The following is a 24,170-nucleotide window of genomic DNA, read 5'->3' as shown; positions in this document are numbered from 1 at the left end:
GAGTTTGACATAGCTATTTGAAATCTTAGTGAAAGACTCAATTTGTTATCTCATGTTCGCCTAGTAGACAAAAGTTAATGGGAAAAACTAGATAATCTCATAATCAAGTCAACTTGATTGAAAGGAGTAATGGAGGACCAAGCACCATAGGAGAGATTAGCGAAGAAAATACAATAGAGTGATACAAGAAAGTGACTACAAAAGAACTCCACAGTTAAGCGTGCTTGGCCTGGAGCAATTTCAAGGATGGGTGACCTCCTGGGAAGTTTTCCCAGGATGCGTGTGAGTGAGGACAAAGCACGCTGAAAACACTCGTGTTGGTTTGTAGGGTCAGTCATCAGTCCATGAAGCAGCCAGAGTGTGGCGTACTCGTGTATAAGAGCCATTATTCCGTGGGTGTAAGGGCCCAATGGAGGCTTGAAGCGGGGACGTTACAAATGGTATCAGAGCCTTAACCCAGGCGGAAGTGTGGTCGACGAGGACGTCGGACCCCGTAAGGGGGGGTGATTGTGACAGTCAGTAGTCCCGTGATCCGTAAGGGGAAATACTGGGTAAGCTGTGCAATCTCACATCGCATGAGGAGGGTCAAATGGGATGATTCTGAGACTGTGTAGGTATGGGACTACACAGTTGAAGAGAGCATAAATGGATTGATTGGTACTACTTATGTCAACAAGGTGCATCTTGTTTTTCGGTAGCCCATCTCGAAAGAACTCCACAGTTAAGCGTGCTTGACCTGGGGCAATTTGAGGATGGGTGACCTCCTGAGAAGTTTTCTCATGAAGCGTACGAGTGAGGACAAAGCATGCTGGAAACACTCGTGTTGGTCTGTAGGGTCAGTCGTCAATCCATGAAGCAGCCAGAGTGACGTACTCGTGTATAAGAGCCATTCATTCCGTGGGTGTAAGGACCCAATGGAGGCTTGAAGCGGGGACGTTACAGTTCAGATGTACAAAGATGGAGATTCCAAGTCACATGTATGGTTTTTGACTGGTAATCTATTTAGTTATTACATATATTGTGTTTTATCTCTCTCTCTCTCTCTCTCTATAACTGTACTAACTTTCTACTTGTTCTTGTGCATGTACGAGCATCAATCTCTCTTTCTTCAAGTGTTCAAATCCTGGATCTTGAAGAAATCACTCAACCGTGTAGATCTGGGTGTTGATGTAGGTATATATAGCATTAGGGTTTCTATTTTTACTTCTGTATGTGTTAGTTAGGTAGTTACAGAAATTAGTTAGGTGTGGATTAACCAAATCCATTCTAACTAATTTCTGTTAGGGATTATAGAGGCCGAAGGCCAACTTAGGGCTTTACTTGTAATTACTTTTCTGTCCTTTGTATTTAGTTAAATATCAGTGTAAGTGGAGGTTTAATCCAACAGATAAGTTATAATCAACTATTAAAATTTATTTATTTTTTTTAAATAATTTATTGCGCTAAAAAAATATTCAAAACAACATGTTTTTAGACATGGTTGTTTTTTCTTTTTCTTTTTCATACGTGTGAGTCAAGTTTGATTTTTTGCTTTTATTTTATTTTTGAATAATCTCAAACTCTTCAAACACTTATATTTGAAATTCATCTCAACATTTCTCAATTAAAGTTCACCTAACTAAAACTTTTAAGCCAAACACCACTTTAAAGTTTATTATAACTACAATATAGACTATCTTATTAAATTTTTTGGAGTTATAACTTAAGTGTCCTAATCAAGAAAACACTTAAGAGCAACCCTAAACTATATTAGTTGCTTTTTATATTCTCAAAATAATTCGTTGGAAAGAATAATTTAGAAAAATATTTAAATGGCTGAGATATTAAGTGGATAATTATTTATTACAAGACTGTTAACTTTTTAGTTGATCTTTGTATCAAAAACACATGTTAGAATATTTTTTTAAATTTTTTTTATAACGTTGTTCATGAATATACATCATTTACAACATTATTCTTACAAATTTTTGAAAAATTTTAAAAAATTTACCATACCAAAAATAGGTTTGAAGTTTACTGTTTTTGATATTTTCAGTACTAATTTCAGGCGTGAAAGTTAATTAAAAAATTATAATAAAAGATTGTAATTAATACTTTCAATTTTATTATAAGTAGTGTAAGTAGTAAGCTTGAGTCGGTTATATAAATCTATTATATATATATAATATTTATATTATTAAAAGAATTTATAATGCACTCTTTAAAAGGAATGCACAGATGTACCTCTATTTGTTTTGGTATTTAAGAAAATTTTTTAGTCTAATTTTTTTATGGTGGTCTATGTTGTAGTTATTTAAGATATTAAATTCAAAAAATTTTAACACATTAAAAATAGGATTCAAACAATCTATTTCACACGCATATAAAATAAAAAAATTACTAGTGCAACAAACTGTTAAAATCCTTTTTTCGACATGTTAAATTATTCTAAATTATTCATAATTTTAAAAGACATCTTAAATAACTACAGCGTATGTATCTATAAAAAAAAAAAATTAACAAAATCCCTCAAATACTAAAACAAATAAGGGTAGATCAGTAAAAGCATTTACAGTGTCTGTTAGAAAAAGCACCCTATATTATTTCATAAATTAGTTAGTGTTTTTTCAGTTATAGGCCCCAAAAAGTTGGCGCGTAATACAAGTGTGTGTGATGGTAATACCGTTTAAACTCCTAGCTTCATGGGATGCCCTTCACTCTCTCATCTTCTTCCTCTCTCACCAAATCAACCATACCTCTCAAACTAATAATCCAAACTGAAAAAACCATATTCCTCTTTTGCTTTATCCCAATCTCAAAATCTCCATGCAAAAAAAAAAATTACAGAAAAAGGAAAAAAAAAGGTTCATTTTTTCTCAAAATCTGAACGATTTTACAGATACCCTTTTCTTCTCACAGGTTTTTCTCAATACCCTTTTAACAAGTTTTGATTTTTATTCATAAATTTGTGTTTTTTGATTTTGAGGTTATTTGGGTTATATCTCATCTTCTGTGTTCATTCTTATCATATGATTGATTTTGATTAGTTTGTTGTCATGAAATTTAATGCGATATAAAAAATGCTACTTTTTTGGTTTTTTGATTTTATTGTACAAATTTTGATCTAAAAATTTTGATTATGCAGCTAAGAGATGAGAAGGGCTTTGTGTAATTTTGAAATTATTGGCCTAATTATATTTGGAAATTCATAAACTTTATTGGTATATTGGAAAAGTGTGTACAAACTACAAAGTTGTATTGTGTGAATTTTCCTGTTTTGTAAATTTACATGTAATGAAAAGACAGAATGTTCATAGGTTTCTTCTGTAAATGAGGGTCAGCTTCATTTGAGACCATGAATGGTGAGTTTCCTGATTCTTCTGACCAATATTTCTTTCAAGGCAGAGGAAATGTTGGGTCAGGAGATAAGGCTGTTGTTGTGAACCGAAATGCCAACAATATTTCGATTCAGACTGGGGAGGAATTCTCAGCTGAGTTTATGCAGGATCCAACTACATTAAGAAGATTAACACCTGTTAATACTAATGTTAATCAGCGTTCTTCTAGGAGAGTTGGTTTTAATCTTAATACAACTAATCATGAGCCAGTTTATGATGATCGAATGAGCATTTTCGATACTAAAAGAATGGATCCCGAATACAATTCAGAAGCCTCAGATTTTGGTTCTAGTCCAGGGTATATTGCTGAATTGGATCATAAGGTTTATCCCAACAATTTAAGCAGATACCATTGGGAATATGGTGGTGCTAAGGTTGGTGATGATTTGAATCGTGGTGATCGAATTGTTGCTGGGCCAAATACTCCACACTATTATGGAGAATCACCTCAGTCATATCATCACCATGTGTTTGTTCCTGGTTTCCCTGAGTGTCCAAAATCTGGAAAGGCGAAATTTCTTTGCAGTTTCGGGGGAAGAATTATACAAAGGCCGAATGAGGGGAAGCTTAGATATGTTGGTGGAGATACAAGGATTCTATCGATTAGGAAGAACATAACATGGGAAGAATTGGTGAAGAAGACTTCAGCAATCTGCAACCAACCTCACACAATCAAGTACCAACTTCCCGGAGAAGATCTTGACTCTCTTATATCTGTTTGTTCAGATGAAGATCTTCATAATTTGTTGGAGGAGTATCAAGAACTAGAGAGAAATGGGGGTCCTCAAAGGCTGAGGATCATACTTGTATCTTTGAATGAAACTGAGAGCCCGGGTTCTGCTGAAGCCAGGACAATGCAGCCAGCCAGTAGTGAGTATCATCATCAGTATGTTGTTGCTGTCAATGGCATGATGGACCCGAGTCCACGGAAGAGTTCAAGTGGGCAAAGTTTGACGAGCCAGTCTAGCCAATTCGGAAATAACTCAGATTATAGTCCAAGTTTTTGTAGAGGCTCTCCTACAGCAGCATATGCAATGGAGAATAAGGATTGTAACAGTCCAAACTCTTCAAACTTGGTGGGATTTTTCGGAAGACCTGTTTCTCACTTTTCTACTAAACTTCCTCCAAGCAAGTCCTACAGTCATCTCTCTTCCATGTCACATATTCCAGTTCAACATTTGGAGCCTGAGAATACTAATTTGCACTATTATATGGATCAACCATATAATGTTGGTAATGGGGAAGGAACTAATCCTTTTGTTACAGGAAAATTCTCTTGTCAAGATTCCAATTATGTTGATGCTGTTGATTATTATTATACCGGGCCGTCACAGATGAATTACCATGCTTATAACAAATATATGGTGGATTCTGAGCAGCCTAGCAGACCCCAACAAATGGGATTTCATCAAAGAAGCAGAAGTGGAGATTGTGACTTTTCTGCAGTGAATCCTCAAAGTGGCATGAAATCTTGGAGACCAATGATAAAGGAAGGAGAATTCTCTGAAGACTCTCTTGGTTTGTTGCCAGCAACAAATGCCAAAGAAGGTTTTAGGAACAAAATAATGCATGCTCTTTCCGATTCAAAGTTGCAGGAACTTAACCGAACATCCTCAGAAGGAGTCTTCACCATGCCTTTATTGAATGCTTCTGCTTCTTCGAAAGATTCGCCAACTCAACAGGATCAGATAGCCAACAAGTTGCCCCAAGTGGATGAATATGAGATTCAGTCATCGGCCAAGGCGCCACATTATTATGATGGAAAGGAGATGGTGAATTGGACAAACACTAATAAAGCTCTTGATGATCATTATAGGAGAGAATTCGGAGAAAATGCTGAAGTTAATGATTCACCACAGATTAACTATGTTCAAGTTCCTGAAGGACTAATGTCCACTTCATTGGACAAGAGAATAAGCAGTCAACCAGTTCTTGATGGTACTCATGAAGTTGGTGGCACAGAATCCTTTTTCCAAAGCACTGTAAGTAATTTTTTCTTGTCATGAAGTTTTTTACTTGATTATGATCCAAAATTTGTATTAATGTTAGTAACCTTTTTCACTTTGGATCCTTTGTTTCAGAAATCAAATTCACTTTTCTATTCAGATAATGAAGTAGTACCTTGCCTTGATAAAGATCATGACATTGAAAACTCAAGTCTTAGCAAAGAATTCAATGAGATGGCTAAGTTTGATGAGTCTATCTCTATGCATTCATTTGAAACTTATCATGACAATGAGGCGAAAAAATCAACAACGGTTATTATTGAAGATGTAACTCATGAAATATCTCACGAAATCCCGTCCTCTTCTAACATGTATGCAGAAGATGAAGCTACAGATGAATGTAAATCTATTCAAGGAGAGGAAGAGAGTATGGCATCCGATCATGAGGTAAACATAACATGTTTCCTATTAATTTTTGGATGTTTTACAATCAACTCTATTTGATCTTTGTCATGCATTTTATAGGATGAAAATGGCAGTGACACAGATAGGAATGACTCTATGAGTGATGCTGCAATTGCTGAGATTGAAGCTGGTGTCTATGGTTTACAGGTTAGAATCAATCATATACTTATGGCCTAATTATCGATTAGAAGATTTTGCTTGTATGAATCAGTATTGGTATAACTGTATAAAGAATCTTGATTGCAACATTTTTGGATAATATGCAGACCATAAAGTATTCTGATCTTGAAGAACAGCGAGAGTTGGGATCCGGTACATTTGGAACTGTTTATCATGGGAAGTGGCGAGGAACAGACGTAGCTATTAAGAGAATCAAAAAGAGTTGTTTCTCTGGAAGATCATCCGAGCAAGAACGGCTGGTGAGTTGTTTGCATATCTGAATTTCCTACCCTTTTTTCGATTCCAATCAGACTGAACATATCTGCATTTTATTTGTGTTCATTCAGATTAAGGACTTCTGGAGAGAGGCAAGGATTCTATCAACTCTTCACCATCCAAATGTGGTAGCATTCTATGGAGTAGTTCCTGATGGGCCGGGGGGAACATTGGCAACTGTAACCGAGTTTATGGTGAACGGTTCCTTGAGACATGTTTTGCTAAAGAAGGACAGGTTGGTTGATCAATCCATATCTTACATGTTCAATCTACAAACACATTTTTTAGCTTGAATACAATGACCAATTCTTTTCTTTTTTTTCTTAATTTTTATTCAGAGTTCTTGATCGTCGAAAGAGGCTTAGAATTATAATGGATGCAGCTTTTGGTATGGAATATCTTCATTTGAAAAACATTGTTCATTTTGATCTGAAATGTGACAATTTGCTTGTCAATTTGAGGGACCCCGAAAGACCAGTATGTAAGGTAATTAGAATTTCAATGAGCAACAATGAAAACTTGTTATTTTCTTTCTTGTAATGTCAAATCTTTGAAAGGCTCATCAACATTAATTCTCTCTGCTTTTTGTAGGTTGGAGATTTTGGATTGTCGAGAATCAAAAGAAACACACTTGTATCTGGCGGTGTTCGGGGAACTCTTCCATGGATGGCACCAGAACTATTGAATGGAAGCAGCAGCCGGGTCTCTGAGAAGGTTATCTATTTGTTTTTTCTTATCATGGATTCTGAGAAACCGAAAAAATCTGAAAAATGCTTAAACATGACGCGTTTGTGCTTGTTTCTTTCCTCAGGTTGATGTGTTCTCGTTTGGTATTGTAATGTGGGAGATACTAACTGGGGAAGAACCTTATGCTGACATGCATTGCGGCGCTATAATAGGTAAGCGCTTTTACTATTGTCGAAATTTCTCAATAAACTCTCTTAAACTTGATTTTTGAACAATATCCAAGCTAACTAAGAATGGACTCATTTGATCAAGAACTAAGGTTGCGTTTGGTTGAAGGTAAAGAATCAAATGTCTACCATTATCATTCCTACAGAAAGATTTTTCACCATTTTGTTCCATTCTATTTCTATTCTGATTCCCATTTCTATTCTTATGTTTTCATTCTTTCCAACCAAACCAAACGTATCCTAACACCAGACAATGCTAAGAATGCATTATTCTGTTTTTCACCAAATATATCATCAGCATTGCCTAAAATCATCACACAACCATCTTTGGCCACATTACAACACCTTATCTAAAATCATTATCAAGTTAGTGAACTCATTTTCTTATTTTCTTATCTAAAATCTATGTCAATGACAAGTATCTATCTAGCTCATGAATTTGAAATACTACTCTGATTTATATGAACATTTGCTGATCTTGTTAACTTTCCATGAAGGGGGAATTGTAAATAACACACTTCGGCCTACTATTCCTAAACGTTGCGATTCAGAATGGAGAAAGTTAATGGAAGAATGCTGGTCTGCTGATCCTGAAGCTCGACCATCGTTTACAGACATAACAGATAGACTACGCGACATGTCAACATCAATTCAGAAAAATAAGAGACAGGATCCTTCTTCAACTAGATGAGTCCTAGAATAATTCTCATGTAACTAATGTTTAGTACTCTACACAAACATATAGATAAAACAATTAGCTAATTAATTATATTCCAAAAATCCAAAAAAAAAGAGAACTATTTGTAAGAATATGACATCCTTGTATACTGATGAATATGTGAATAGATTCATAACTGATTTTAAGACACTACTAAGTTATGAACTGTTATGAATGTTTTCTTCTTCTTCTTGTTCTGTTTTTTGTTCTTTGCTCTAAGCAAGTGTTCAAAGTCTTTTTGTGATTGGGAAATTTGTGTTTTGACTTTCGCGAAAGTGGAAGTACACGAAAGAAAGGGAAAGCGAAAATGAAAATTATTCGAAGAAGCAAAATGATGAAGAATGAAGAATTTAGACCAGTTTGAAAGGAAATAAGTGTGTTATATGCTATGGTAGCAAGTTGATCCAATGTAGAATATAATGCATATAATGTCATTTATTCACCATGCAAAATTGGCTAGAATTTAAGTGCTTTGCTTTGTATTGTAGTTGAACTTCTTAACTTCAATAATTTCCTACCATCCATTCAAGTTTTTGGGGGGTTGACTTTGCTATATAAACACATGTTATACACCACATTTATCTATATATATATATATATATATGTTTTATATGTATAGTGGATATGTGAGGACTTAGTGAGGAGCATAAATTGTTGATATTTTGAGTATAGGTAGCACTAGTTGGCCACACCATTACTTATTGAGTTTAAAAACCAATCTCATCTTTTGTTAAGTCAATTTTAGAGAACTTTGTGTATTTCATAAAGAAATTCTACATAGACAAAATTAGCAAAAAGTTCTTTTGGGTTGCTAAAAATGTTTAAGATATTATAATGCAATAGCTTTATAGTTCTTTTCCTTAGAGAAAAATATCACTTCTTAGAACCCCACAAGGCTAATCTTTTGAAATAATTATAATAAAAAGAATCTTTTAATCAATTAGGAAATCTATGATTATTTAAAATAGGAATTATTTAAAAAAAATACACAAAAATTACAAAAATACAGTTGTACGGAATTTTAAATATATTTTTTTTATAGATTTTAAGATTTTATTTACATAAAATTTTAATGTTTTCATGTTGTTTTTATGTTATATTCTTACTATTTTGTCATTGTTTTGTTGTTGGTTTTTTGTTATTGGTATATTATTTTATATTGTATTTGGATGTTTTTTTTTCTATTATTTTTATGTTGTTTTCTTATATTTTTCATGTTAACACCGTAAAAATATATATATAATTAAATGTAAGAGTGTAAAAAATTTACCAAAAACATCCATATGAAAATAGATAAATTTTAAAATGTCTAACATATTAGTATATCGCTATTAATATAAGTAAATATTAGATAATTTAAATTAAATTAGGTGAAATTTAATATTAATTTTTTTATCTTAAGCTCAGTGAAAATATTAATAATCTCATAAGTCATAACAGGGTGAGAGCAATTTGTAGCTAGATAGTAAATACCTAGATTTTTTTTTTAAAAGAGGAAAAACCTAGAATTAATTATATTATAAATATTATTAAAAAAATATATCATTTTATTACTTCATGCATGGACTAGTATTTCACATCTGTCCATGGAAAATGGGTTGAGAGAAAAAAAGGGTCCATTAATGAAAATTAGTGGCTAACCCAATCCTTATTGTCCAACCATTATTGTCTCCCCCATTATACATATTATGAGAAGAAAATTTTATGGATATCACTTATATTTTTATTGGTTATTAGGATGTTTTTGTTTTCGGTATATTGAGAAATTATAAATTAAATTTTTTTATATAATAATGTATATTATTAATATAAGATCTATCTCACAAGCTCTCAAAAAATTAAAAGTGTTAAAAATAAAATTTAAATAATTAATTACACACGTTCTAGTTTCAACAAAAATAAAAATAAAATTATAAAAGAAATATTGGGTGTAGTAAGTTACAAAATAAAGAAAATTAATGAATCACGTCAATTGTTAGAAAAATTAAATGGGGGCAATATCAATAATATATTAGAAGTATTATATATTATATATATATAATATATTGTTGGATATAATTTACTTAAGTTTAAAGCCATCAACAATAACAATAATTAAATGTGGCAAATATCAAATATTGAGTAAGTGTCATTACTTGCCTAATTAATTTCATTTGAACTATATTGAACTTTTATTTAATAGACAATATAGTAATATGTTTAATAGTATGGTTATTGAGTACTAATAGTGTCCAATATATTTTATAGATAGTGTTTTATGATTAGTTCATGATATTTTTTAAAAGCTATTTTCTTAAATTATATAAAAACCTGATACTTAATTACATTAATAGTAGTATAATACCGAAAATAGTGCTAAACAGTAGTTTTTAACAATTCTCTATGTATATATGAGTTAATTACAAGTGTCATACTTTGGAGTGGGGGCTTAACTAAGAGCTAACACCCTAATGTGATTTCTTGAAGTCAAAAAAGCAATTCTCTCATTATGATTAAACTTTCTATTATGGTTGATTAATAATTAATGTTAAAAGATTATTAATGATGTTTGGTTGTTTCCTTTACAAAATTGTTCTAAGTCAACCCTTCAAATATGGCTTTAACTTCCACTTGTTATCGGCCAACTCACACCCTATTGAATCTAAATACTAAAGAAGAAAAATTAACCAATTCATGATTACTATAGCAAATTTCAGATGGCAAATGTTAAAGAGTATGAGTAATACTACCATACCATGACTATAATAGTATGTGTTGTTTTGTATTATATACTATATTTTATTTGATTGTATTGTATTATATTGTATAAGCGTGAAAAGTAAAATTTTCAATTGTAACTGACCACAAAACTAACCATAACAAAAAATGAATATTCGATATCAACTTTTATTTAAATTTTTTAAATTATGACAGTCGATTTCAATTTTTACAATTTTAAAAAATAATATTAACCATAACCGACTGTATTAATTACTGTATAAATATATATATATTTATATATAATATACTAGAAATGCATGAGAAATGTTAGTTTAGTTAGTTGTGGGACACTTCCTTTGAATGCAAGAGCTTATAAGTTCGAATCCCATATGCTAAACAGGGGTATTTATTAACCATAACTAATTTTATATAGTCTATCTAGATTCAATCTAATTATATATTGGATATCAAATTTTACTATCCAATCTGATCCGATCCAATTAATTTTAGTCATTCGATCGATCCAACATTCATTAGATGCTGGATTGGATCAATTCGGTTCTATCTATTGAATATATGAATATTTATTGGATTGATTTAAATTTATCTAATATTTTAGACGTATTATCCAATATCTATTACAGTGATTCAAATTTATCTATTTGATCAATTTATACACACCTTGTTGGGAATCGAACTTAGGACTGGTTACATTGTAAAATAGGTGCTTACATGCACTCTACCAAAACTTAGTTTCTAATATCACTACTACAAAATTAAGTTTTTTCGACTGTTTTAAATAGTCGCCAAAATATTCCTGTTAGTCTCTAAGATTGACACCTATTTGACTATCAGGTAAATTGGGTGGAATAGACAACAGTGGGAAAATGTTCATAAAAGTTTTTCTCGACTATGCAAAACCGTCGACAATACTGACCAATATAGGTGAGTGTTTAAAATAGTACCCTTAAAAAATTATAGATCTGGAGCCATATCTCACCGCCGAAACCAAATTTACACTACCAAAATCAAATCTCACCATATTTCGGTTCAATACAGTAAATATATATTCATTACAAATATTTTAATTTTTGCACCTATCCATTAACAATGAAAGCAAATTCCGATAATTATCCTTTGAAGTACTTAGCCATATAGTTCCTTTTGTCATGGATTTTCAAGAGACTAGTGGGATTTCCACAACGAAAAGCACTAATGCAAAATGAAAAGATGTATCAAACTCTCACCTCTGGTTTACCGTGAACGAGAAGAGACGAGGAAGAGAATGAGAGAGCGAGGTGGAGTTGGGTGGCGGTGGTGGTACGATTGGGTCGTCAGCTCGAAGGTGATTGGCGTTGAATGAGAAGTGGCGAGGAGGAGCAAGATAAAGCGAGGTGGAGCGAGAGAGAGCGACACACTGAGGCTCGCTAGAGGAGGTGTCAGTGGTTGGGTGTTGCTTGCTGTTGGAACGAGATAGCCGAGAGAGGAGAGATGAGTTTGTGTGGTTGAGAGAGAGAGATCGAAAATATGAAAAATGGGATCTGAAATAATTGGACTTTTATATATTTAAATGAGAATTCTCAACGATTTAAAACTGTCGAGTATACTTATTCTAACTGTTTAAAACCGTTTTCAAACCGTTGCAGATTCTCACCCCATTTTTCAATTTTGGTCTTGTGACCGTTTTAAACCATCGAGAATGGTAAACGATTGTTAAAAACTGTCGGAAATACTCCATTATAACTTACGGTTTTAAACAGTCAATAATTTTTATTAGCGACGATAAAAAAAAGAGTCAATTTAGAGACCGCCAGGAGTAACGTTTTTGTAGTAGTGTATTATGATGCACAAAATTATATTCAATTCGTTTTTGAACAAAACCGACTATAAGCGACCGTAACTACCAAATCGGTTACGGTCACTTATACATTATCACCGCGATTCTATATATTTTAATTATTATATAGTTCTTATTACGTCATCTGTGATGTAATACCTAATAACAACAATCAATATACCTTATTTACCATAATTACATGGATAAGTTTATAATATCATTTCTTAAAGGTTATTTCCTAAATAAATATATAGAATATTTAAAGGTCAAAAAACAGCCAGCATTTTGATGGAATAAAAAACATATTTATATATAAAAACAATATATATCCTTGTTTTCATCACCCCATCCACAAACAACATAAACCTCAATCCTTAATTCTTTCTTAAAAAAACCACCAAAATTTTGTGTTTGTGATCCATGCAATGACGTAACAAAGTTTGTGGTTTTTTATAATAACTACAAAATTAATTATATAATATAACACCAAAGTTGTGTTATATACTTGTGAGTAGTGTCCATTTTAACAATTCCCTAACATTATGTTTGGTAGAACTAGAAAAGAAATAATAATAGAATGGGTGTTCATCAAACCGCTCAGTTCGTACAAAATGACAATGTGGTAAATCTTAATTGGTTCAGGTCACTAAATTTTTATTTTTTATTTAAAATTAAATTTAAATATATTAATAAAAAAATGACACGTAGATAATAACTTGATACTGACTAAGTATATATTAAAGTTTCAAAAATATAACTTAGGTGTTATTACTGTCAAAAATTAAACTTAAGTATTTATTTGCAACAGAAAATTATAAACTTAACTATTTATTACATCACAAATTACTCTATAAATTATCATTCCAAAAATGCAAAGAAAGAAAAAGATAACAACTTTTATTTACCTATGAATATAATGTCTTAAAATTAAATAAATTTATTTTTATCATGATTTTAATAGATATGATAAAAATATTTACACTACTTGTATTAATAAAATAGAGACATGCTTAGGCCACTCTTAATGTATCAAGTATGAAAAGATGACAAACTATTATTGATACATTTTAATAATTTTAATATTAGATTTGATAAATTTTGATTTAATAAATAATACTAGAACTTATTAATTAATTGAGTAATACCATATAGCACTTTAAAATACTAAATAATAGTACTCAATAAAATAACACTTCACAACTTTCATATTAGCACCTAAGTGCTAGGACAGAAGTATTCATGTTTTTTATTATTGTAAATGGATAGTTTTATATTTTTACATTTTAAAATAATTTTTTTTGTTTTGTATTTTCACATAATTCCATTTAATAATTCACATAGCAACTTAAATCACAAATAAAATTCGCATAGTAACTCATACAAAAATAAGTAATTACTGGAGCAATCAAAATCGTAAATTTTTTTTTAAAAAAAATTAGAAAATTGTATATAGGATTTTAATTCCCTTAATAATAATAATAATAATAAATAAATAAATAAATATAGTGTATATTTATATGATCTCATTTGCCAATATATATCCTAATCCTAGGATTCGTTGAATATCCCCTATATGTATCAAACTAAAAGATGCCAATACATATTACTTTATTATTAATTAATTAGTGTGGTAATATGCTGCATTTTTTTTATATAAAATAAAATTATATTAATGTTTTTATTATATGTATACATTGCATTTCATCATTTTGACAAGTTTGCTTTGAGAAAAAAGAAAAGGCCAGTCTGTACTTAAAGAGACAGAACTTTGTATATAGATAAAATTATATTTGACTATTTATATTTATATATATTGGTACTTGAATGAATTATTATGATCAAGAATCAAGATATACGGTTACATATTTATATATATATATATATATTAATATTTTAAGTTGTTTTATAAATTTTTGTCCATACATAGATCATAATATTAATCTATATAATTAATTAATTAACAAGTAACCATCATTCATTATGTTTTTTCTTTTGTTGGTGCATATATGGGTAAATATTGATGTTAAATATTATATTAGTGGAATCGGATTATCTCAAGCAATGTCATCGATGCACTCAAAACTTGGCTATGCTCATCTACGGTGTTGAGTATTATATTGAGCATTGTTATTAAGTACCAGTAGTGCTTAGTACTTTCTCGATATGTTGTATTGTGATTGGCTAGCGATACTTCCTAAAATTATTATATTAAATTATATGGGACCCAATACTTAGTTGGACCAATAGCAATATTAACATATAAAATAGTGCTAAGTACTACTAGTACCCTTCGGCATTTCTCTATTAATACTTTTGGGTTATTGTAATTCTTATAATTATCTTTCTTTTCCTTATTATCCTAGGAATATTACTAATAGTACATTTGCTTACTCTAAAACTAATTTTAGTGGTTTGACTATTCTAGTTGTATTATAATATTTCTTTACAAAGCAATTTTTATTTTATAATGATATTGTCTTGACATTCTTTTTCTCGTTTCAAAATTGTAATAGGCTAGTTTCTAACTTTTTTTTTTTATTTTGAAATCTAGTTTCTAGTTTTTGAGTGGGTATATATTGTCCTATAAATTTATTATAACAATTTAATTAATGACGTGTGTGTATAATTTGTTATTAAATTAAATTTTAAATAACATTTATATAGGAGTGTAAATAGATCGAGTCGAATTTGATTTAACTATAAACCGATCCGATCCAAATCATATAATGATCTGCTCTACCCTGCTAAATCAAATGCCCGGATTAGATCAGATCTGGCCATACTTATTTAGATCGGATCTAATCTGATCCGACTTAACTTATTCTTTTAAAATGATTTTAAATTTTATTGGGGACCTAAATTCGATTATGGATCCCGTGTTTGGTCCAAGCCTGGGTCTCGAGTCCAAGGTTTGGGTCTGGGTCCCGAGTTTGGGTCCTGGTCCGGGTTTGAATCCGTATCGAGTTCCTGGATCTGGGTTCCAAGTCCTAGGTCAGGATTTGGGTCCAAGTCCCAAGTCCCGAGAACCGGGTCTCGCTCCAAGTTTGGGTCTCAGGTCCCGAGTCCGAGTTCGGGTCCTGGTCCTGGGTCCGGGTCTAGGGTCGGTTCGGGTCCAGGCTCTGGGATCCAAGTCTAAGTTCGGGTCTGGATCCAGGTTCGAGTCCAGTCCTAGGTCCAAGTCTGAGTTTGGGTCCCACCCTCACCCGAGGTCTGGGTTCGGATCCTGAGTTCGGGTCCTCGTCTTAGGTCAAGTTCCGGGTCCCCTGTCCCCTGTCCCGGGTCTAGGTCTGGGTTCGGATTTGGGTTCAGATCCTGAGTTCGAGTCTGGATCTAGGTCTCGGGTCTGTCTGTCCTAGGTCCGGGTCCAAGTCTCGGTCTCACCCCGTGTCTGGGTCCTGAGTCTAAGTTCGAGTCCAGGTTCCGGGTTCGATCATAGGTGAAGGTTGTCTAGGTCCGAATTTGGGTCTTGAATCAAGTTTTTTTTTATTGAAACATATCAGATCGGATTAGATCCGATTCAAAAAAAAAAAAAATTGGCGAGGCAGAACGAATCTAATCTGAGAATCAATAAGTATTTAAATATTTCGGATCAAAATTTATCTGTTGGATCGAAACTCTAACTCAATCTAATTAAATGGATTTTTTTGACATAACAAAATACATTTATGACAAGTGGACCCACAATAATTAACTAATGGATAATTGGGCATATTTTTATTACTTCGTTGACCAAATGTGACCTTATTTAAATATCATTCTTCTGAACTATTTTTCGTACAATAATGTACATCACTATGAATTATTATGTGACCAAATTCCTATATTTAATTATATATCAAATATTTTCTTACAATAAAAAGATAAAGTGCTTATACGGTGCAATATATACTTTTAAAAAAGAATATATTTTTATGAGTGTATTTGGTAATATTTTTTAATTATAAAAATAAAAATATTTTCTAAAAATATATTTTGTAAAATTATAGGGATATCAGTAGAGTAAGAGCATTCCGAGCTAAAATAGTTCAGTCTTTAAATTATAGAGAAAAAATTATAAAATTAAGCTTCCAACAAGTAAGGTAAACCTTAGTTATTTTACATAATTTTTTAGCTCAATGAATAGTGCTTAGCTAAATGTAAAGATAACTATTCATTGAACTAAACATATCTTAATATTATTTTTTTTAACTTTTTTTTTATATGTGTGTGTAATATTATATGAATTATTAATATAAAATAAATAAAATATATTAAAAATATAATATTTAAATAATATAGAGAAAAGTTAGAAAAATCGATGTATGATATAATGTAAAAATTTGAGGTAAAATAAATAAAATAGAATTTTGGTTATATATTTTAAAAAATAGAGTAGAGAAACTGTTGGGAGTGCTCTAAACTTATGTGTAGACCCGACGAGATACCGAAAATAAAAATGATATAAAAATGTGATATTGGTGTATTAGTGACATTTATGAATGCACAAGACTTTACATTCTCTTGTGTTCTCGTGTTCTGACTCCAATAAAAAAAATTATCTCACATTATTCATGTGCCAATAATGATACACTCATTTTTTTGGCCATAAAAGATATTATCCAAGCCTACATTATCAGATTTGCTTGCTGGCTTATTTTTGTGAAGAGGAACAAAATTCAAGCCCAAAAACATCTTATATATAATAATATTAATATGTGTACACAAACAACAATCATTATCTTCCCCCCAAACTATTATATAAATTCCAATATATATATGCTTCGACCAATAATATATTAAATTAATGGGATTTATAACCATGGATGATAGTTATAACTAAAATAATTTAACTACACTAGGTCAAACTTTTCTTCAAAAACACTTTGTATTATTTTAAATTAAGGTGGGAATTTGTAAGTAGTTTTATAGTTGTTGTGTTTCTAGGGCATTTCCATAAGACAAACTTCACAAAGCACGTGATAATTGTTTTGACTAAAAATGTGTGTTGGGTCATCAAATAAATAAATCAAATTTATGTGGTCTATTTGGAATAAAGTTTATGACTTAAGGGTATAATTGTCATGATTTTAATATGTGGATACCATAAAGACAATTTCTAATTTGATGAGGGGCCAAATAGAAATAGTCAATAAATATTACCAACAGTTTTGTCTGTTGGTAATATAAACAGTAATGGTCTCCAATTTGTAGTATCGTATCTTTTTATTTTCTTGAAACCCCATTTTCAAGAGACAAAGGTTACAGAGAAAGAACTCACTGCAAATTGGAAGATCATACCAATTAAAGATCATTTAAAGGTCGATTTTATGGACTCTGGTACGCTTCCGCTATTCCTTAATCCTATTGTTTAATTCTCATGAATTAATTAGGGCCAAATTAAGTTTTACAGTGTTCTAACATTAACCAGTGACTTTTTTTGGTAGAATTTTCCTCTTTAAGGTCTTAGTACTCCTTCTATTTTGATTGTTTTTTCTTGCCTTTTAACGTGAACGATCTTGCTCCATTTATATTCTACGTGTTCGTTGCATGTATGATTGCGATGTCATTCTTTAATGCATTGTGTTATGGTTATCTCTTTTGGATTAATTTTGTTTTATTTGTCCTAGTTTTGTTTCCTAAGGGTCCAAAAATTTATTTCGACTTGATTCCATTTTTATCTTATCTCGACAGTGATCTCTGATATGTTCTTCGTTTAACATTCTTGGGACATAACCTATCTTAGCTTGAATTGGGTTAAACATAATCCATGTTGATTTTGAGGTAATTATGCCTCAGTTGGTACTAGATAGGTTTTATCTCGACACGATATTAAACTAGTCTATCTCAAATATTGTAAAGAATCATCCTTTTCAATTCTCAAACAAAAACATTATTGATGGAGAGAGTGTTTCGTCATTGTTGTAAGCTTCAACACCACAATTATATCAATTTGTGGACTAAAGTTTCTTGCGTCAACATAAGGGACCAAAATCTGCATGTGAAAAAGTATTAATCACAAATATCACAATTTGTTGTGACTAAATGTATTTTTAGTTACAATATTTATTGCGACTAAAACTAAATTAGTGACAAATTATATTTAAATAGTATGTTATAGTCACAAATAAATAAAAAACTAAAACTCACATTTAGCCATAATAAATTAGTGACAACTTATATTTAAATAATATATTATGATTAAAAATTACCGCTAATTGTTGTAGTGAGGCAATATTTACCAAAATATATTATTATTATTATTTTGAATTACATCTTAATTACACCTAATCTTTTAGGGGTCAAACTAAATATTATGTTACATTATATATGATCATATGTACATATACATATTTTAATTAAACCTGTTCAAGTAAATCTTGGTCACTCACAAATGTTCCATGAAAACCATAAGGAACCCTAGATGGTAATTTCACCGAAGCAACTTCCTTCATATTCGAAGCCTTAACAATCACCAATTCTGATTTCTCTTCATTCTCATTCCTCACAAAACCCACCAAGTATCCATTATCTATGTCATCATTGTTATTATTATCATTATCATTATAATTATTATTATTATTATTTTTAATTCTTTTTTTTTCGGCCACGTAGTACGGTTCGCCCCCAAATCGGCCCGTCCCGTACACGTGTCTGCTGACATCACCGGTTTCCAAATCCACCTTGGCGATACCCGAACACCTCGGCCAAGGCTCCGCTATGGCCAAGTAAACATACCTAGTTTTTTGCCCTAACAACTCTCTATTCACTTGCCCAGCTTCTAAGTTGACACCTGGCAATATAACCCGCTGACTCGATTCTCGGGTCACCATATTGAGTCGGATCTCGGTTAATTCACTCCTAATCGGTTCGGCCCGATTTTCATTGAAAATCGAGTCGGGTGGGTTCATACACGACCCGATCACAACCACAATTTTCTCACCATTACTAGAAATTTCCTCCCATGCATTCCACAAATGAAAGCAAAAACAATTTGCCACGTCAACCCACTGAATACCCGACCCGGAAACTTCGGTTTTAGGGAAAATACCAAACCGAGCCGATTTATTTGGGTCGTGGATAACGGGTGACCCGCCCCGAATCATTTCGGATAATTTAAAAACCACCTGGTGATCCGGTACAACCACGTGGTTTTTAGTTATAGCAAAATCATGTATCATCGTAGGCTGATCCAACTTTATTCCCATCTCACGTGTCATTCTTCCACACGTGTCAAACCTGAAGTACTTAAGGTACGGTTTCTTAACCACGTCGTAGCTAAGCGCGTGTAACTCACCCGTCACGGGATCCAACTTGGGATGCGCGATCATTGGACAACAAATCTGATCATCAAAATCGAACCGTCCAATCGTCTCGAGATCACCATCACCGTTGATCTTAACTTGGTACGGAAGATCATCCTCGGACATAGCCAACAACCTTCCGTTAAAATAAACAAGACCAGCGTTAGCCACGCCGCTACCTTTAGAAGTATCGATTAAGCCGATACCAGCTCGAGCCAAGTAAAGAGCGAGCCGAGCCAAACCAGAATGTCCATGAAGCTCCCCAATCGGCTTAGGAAAAACAGACCGACCCAGCTTGGCTTCTTGGTTAAGCCGATTAGTACGCGTGTACCTACAACTGTAGCTGGCTCGGTTACCGGCTTCAAGCTTAACGGCGTGTATCATACCATCACCATCAAACAAGTGATGACCACCTGAGGGTGCAAACAGAGGATTAGCCCCGTTTCTTAAGTAAACGCCACGTAAGCACTCAGGAATTTGACCAGTAACTTCCAGACCCGACTGAACCGGAAATTCCGGAACCGGAGCGAAATTCCCGGATAACTGAACGGTCGGGTCAACGGTTTCGGGTAATTTGTGGGCTTTCTCCATTGGAGCTATTAGTGAGGTTTCTATAGTGTCAAGAAGCGAAGCTGCTAGCTTCTGAATGGGGTTCAGGTCATGATGGGCCGGGTTAAGTCGGGTTTTGGGCTTGGGCTTGGGCTTTGGAGCTCGAAACGGTGGCGTTTTGGTTGTTTTTTTGGGGAGAATTCTAGAAGGGTTTATGAGGATTTTAGATGATATGAAAGGTGAAAAGTTTGGGTTTTGATGATAAGAAAAGGGTTTTGGAGTAAAGCTGTGCAAATTAGAGCTTTGCATGGCTGAGAATTTTGGGAAGAAGAAGAAGAAGAAGTTGAAGAAGTATAGTGGTTTTGGTTTGTAGTATATGACTATATATATATAGAAAAATATCTTATATTTATTATATATTATTTATTATTTATTGGAGAGCATTTATAAGTGGAGGTTGCCAGCAAATCATACACAGAAAACCAACACGTATATTCATGGTACTATTGATTTTATTGTGCTAAAAAATATATATTATTTGTATTAAAAATATCAATATATTGAAATATAGATAAATAATTCTATTTTTGATGCACAAACTCTAAGATTATTTCACTTATCAATTTACATTTTACACTAATGATCTTTTTCTTTCATAGGATCTCTCTTGACATTTAAGAGTTGTATAAATTTTAATGTTTTAAAATAAAAATTTAATTGGTTTTTCTTACTTAGGGGTTGCAAATAATATAATCAGCGGCATTATTAACGAAACCGTTCATTAAAAATAGAAGGACAAGACACTATCTAAAGCATATATAGTTTTGTTATAGTTAAATCCTTTCAAGTATCACATCTATTTGTATTTAACCATCTAAACTCAAATTTTAACGGTAAAATACTTTAAACTACTTTATTATTTGTAAATTTAAGATATCATCTATGTTGCTCCAAAATTCGTCCAAAATACGTGGACCAGTCAAGAGGGGACACGTGGATCAGATAACTTGGAAAGATTTGCTAAGTCTTTTTATGCCACCAGGAAGCGCTATTAGCATGGGTCCCGGAGGAGACACCCGGAGTACAAGTTACTCCTGGAAGCTAGTATAGCGTGAAGGCCCTCCGGGATGTGTCAGGTCTCTCCCGAGAAATCAAGTCGCATTTAATGCTGCATGGGAGGAAGCGTGTTGGGACTGTAACACGCAATAAAGTCTGACGGCACAACCCCCGAACAGCAGCGCTACAGTAATGATCATTTAAGTCTAGCGACGGCTACTCTGCGAAGAGTCACGTCAATCATAAGACAAAAAGGACATTCTCCATAAAAATCCTACAGCACCTAGGGATTTGACCATGCATCACCCATGGTATATTCATCGGAAATGCCCAACTTTATGGATACTTACAGACACATGTGTAAGAACAATTCTAGGGATTACCCCACCAAAACACTATAAATACCCCCTCAAAGCTCATTTAATGGGGTCGGAGAATCTTGGTTTGCAACGGAAGCGAAGAGAAAAAACTCACCAAGAACATTCTCTGTATTTAAGAGAAAAACATTCTCTCAAGTGTAGAATCTGTATTAAATATATCCATTAATAGCAGTGGCTCGTGGACTAAGGCTCATTAACGCCCCAACCACGTAAAAAGTCTTCATCTCACTTTCTTACAGCTCCTATTATAATTATATTTTAATAGTTGCCGAAAATCTCGGTCAACATTTTGGTGCTTTCATTGAGAGCTGAGGAAAGCTGCTTCACAACAAGCATTTAACTTCACGATAATGGTGGAGACAAGAGCTAGACGTCATCCTCGCCCTCTAGAAGACGCTCAAGATCCCAATGAGGAAGATGTAGCCTCAAGGGCAGCAGAGGAGTCCGAGGAAGAAGAAGAAATAGTTCCCGAGGAAAACCACGAGGAACACCTCGACGAGTATGCCTATGATGATGGAAGCTATCAAGAGCTGGTGCTCCTCAGACAAAAAGCTATCGATCATGAAGCTGAGATCGAAGCTCAGAAAGTGCAAAATCAAAAAATGCATGAAGTGATGCTAGCCATGCAGAAAGCCATGGAGGCAGCTGGTATTCACGTGCATCCCAAGGCGATGGCCGCTGGACTCGACGGGGAGCCGCCGACGTCTTCGCCTAATTCCCGAAGAAAGGCCTCAGTGGAACCTAGCCCTATAAGGCACCCCGCCGAGAAAAACCAAACAAAAAACCCTACTTCGCCCCCGGTCGAAAGAAAAGGCGCAGGATCCGCGAAAGGTCCGCTCGGATTTCCCACAAGGGAAAGGTCCGCGGAGGGCAAGCCCCAAAGAGGGAGTCTTGGCCCTCGGGATCGAGGGGACCGAAAAGCGTTTCCGTGCACCAGAACCGAGGGGTAGAGGAAGAGGAGGACGGAGATGTCCACCCATTGATCCGAGAAATCAAATCAATGGGAATCAAGGTGACCTCCGGATCACCTCGACCAAAAAAGATACGGCCGTAGTCTCCTCGGGTGCGTAAACGAAGGGATTATGGCGTAACTTGCCATACTTCGAAAAGAGATTGCTCGAGTCTCCCGGAGGCAGAAGGGAGATGATTCCGACTCGGACGGTGAGGATCGGGAGCCTTGTGCCAAACATATCCCGGAGGCGGAGCTCCCTAAAAACTTCAAAATGCCCGAAATGGCGGCATATACCGGGAACTCCGACCCGGTGATCACTTGTCACGATTCAACCGAGTCATGACAGTCATGCGGGTCGGCAATGACGCCAAATGCTTATGCTTCCCCCTCACTCGAGCGGATCGGCGGAGGAATGGTTCAAGAAATTGGAACCGGGATCGGTAGGATGTTGGAACAAACTCCAAACCAACTTCCGGAGACAATTTGTCGCCGCCAGAAGGTCAACTTGGAGGTTAGTGCCCCGACCAACATCAAGCAACCGCCCACCGAGACCTTGAAGAATTACATCAAGAGGTTCCGAGAGGAAGCCTCGAAGACCAAGAAGGTCGACGACGGACAACGGCTTGCGCTTCTCCAAGCGAGGAATCCGCACGGGACTCCCGCCACGGAACGAATTACGCAAGAAGGCGGCTGGCTAGCCTTCGGGACTTCCGAAGCGAGTCCAAAAATATATTAACCTCGAAGAAGCCCGGATCGTGGCTTACGGAGGCTATTATCCCACCGGATAGCGGGATACATGCCAGGAGTATCGCCCTCGGGTACTGTCCCGACCGCGACCCCTCCGGTAAGTGGCATACAGTTTTCTGCTACTCCCGGATACAACAAGGGCCAAGCTTTGCCCCCGGCATCTTCCCATTACGGCAACCCGTCCGGGGTGAATGGACGGGCTCCTTCACGAGTCCGCCCCGACCGCTAGCTTAACGAGGCCCTACCCGGGGGTCGAGGAGCAAAAGGTCTTCCAAGTGGCGGCACCCGAACGGAGATAAGCGCCAAAAGAAGGGGTACACACCCCAATACACCCAAGACACAGAGCTCACGGACTCTCGGGAACGTGTATATTTTGCCACAAGGCGGAATACGCACTACCGGAGACCCCGGCCATTGTACAGACGGCTCCGGAGAGATCCGAGTAAAAGGTGCGAATACCACAACGACATTGGCCACAAGACCAATGAGTGTAAAAATCTCAAAGATGAGATTGAGAATCTGATCCGTTTGGGCCACCTCTATGAGTGGATCAAAAATAGGTTGCCCCACCTTAATCCGGGGCATGTGGCAGGGGGTATGCCTTCGGGAACACCGGGGGTACGGCAGAGTATTGCCTCCGAGCGCTCCGCAGTGACACCCGGCATATACCCGGACTACCGCCCCGCCTAACGGACGGTAGCCATGATCTCCGGAGGTCCCCATATCGGAGGAAACACTCGAAAGGAGCGAAAGAGATATGCCGAGGCCGCAAGACACAGTGAGGTGTGGGAGGTCACTCAACTCCCAGCTCAAA

At 34.5% G+C, this 24,170-nt stretch overlaps 2 protein-coding genes across 2 annotated transcripts; one reads left to right on the top strand and one right to left on the bottom strand.

Annotated features, from left to right (window-relative positions):
- The first annotated feature begins 2,494 nt into the window (after positions 1-2,494).
- On the top strand, positions 2,495-8,005 carry LOC133030875 (uncharacterized). Its single transcript, XM_061103839.1, has 10 exons — positions 2,495-2,898; positions 3,125-5,359; positions 5,459-5,770; positions 5,849-5,935; positions 6,055-6,207; positions 6,295-6,458; positions 6,562-6,709; positions 6,815-6,937; positions 7,035-7,122; positions 7,635-8,005. Exons 2-10 carry the CDS (start codon positions 3,335-3,337, stop codon positions 7,826-7,828), a joined length of 3,294 nt encoding a protein of 1,097 aa, XP_060959822.1. The 5' UTR covers positions 2,495-2,898; positions 3,125-3,334; the 3' UTR covers positions 7,829-8,005.
- Positions 8,006-18,650: 10,645 nt separating this feature from the next.
- Positions 18,651-20,685, bottom strand: LOC133030900 (9-cis-epoxycarotenoid dioxygenase NCED6, chloroplastic). Its single transcript, XM_061103889.1, has one exon. The coding sequence runs from the start codon at positions 20,528-20,530 to the stop codon at positions 18,728-18,730; it is 1,803 nt and encodes a 600-aa protein (XP_060959872.1). The 5' UTR covers positions 20,531-20,685; the 3' UTR covers positions 18,651-18,727.
- Positions 20,686-24,170: the final 3,485 nt, after the last annotated feature.

The sequence above is a fragment of the Cannabis sativa genome, chromosome 9 (genome assembly GCF_029168945.1).
Source record: "Cannabis sativa cultivar Pink pepper isolate KNU-18-1 chromosome 9, ASM2916894v1, whole genome shotgun sequence".
Classification (NCBI taxonomy): domain Eukaryota; kingdom Viridiplantae; phylum Streptophyta; class Magnoliopsida; order Rosales; family Cannabaceae; genus Cannabis; species Cannabis sativa.
Note: the sequence above shows the minus strand (reverse complement) of the source record. Positions and strands in the feature narration are given on the sequence as shown.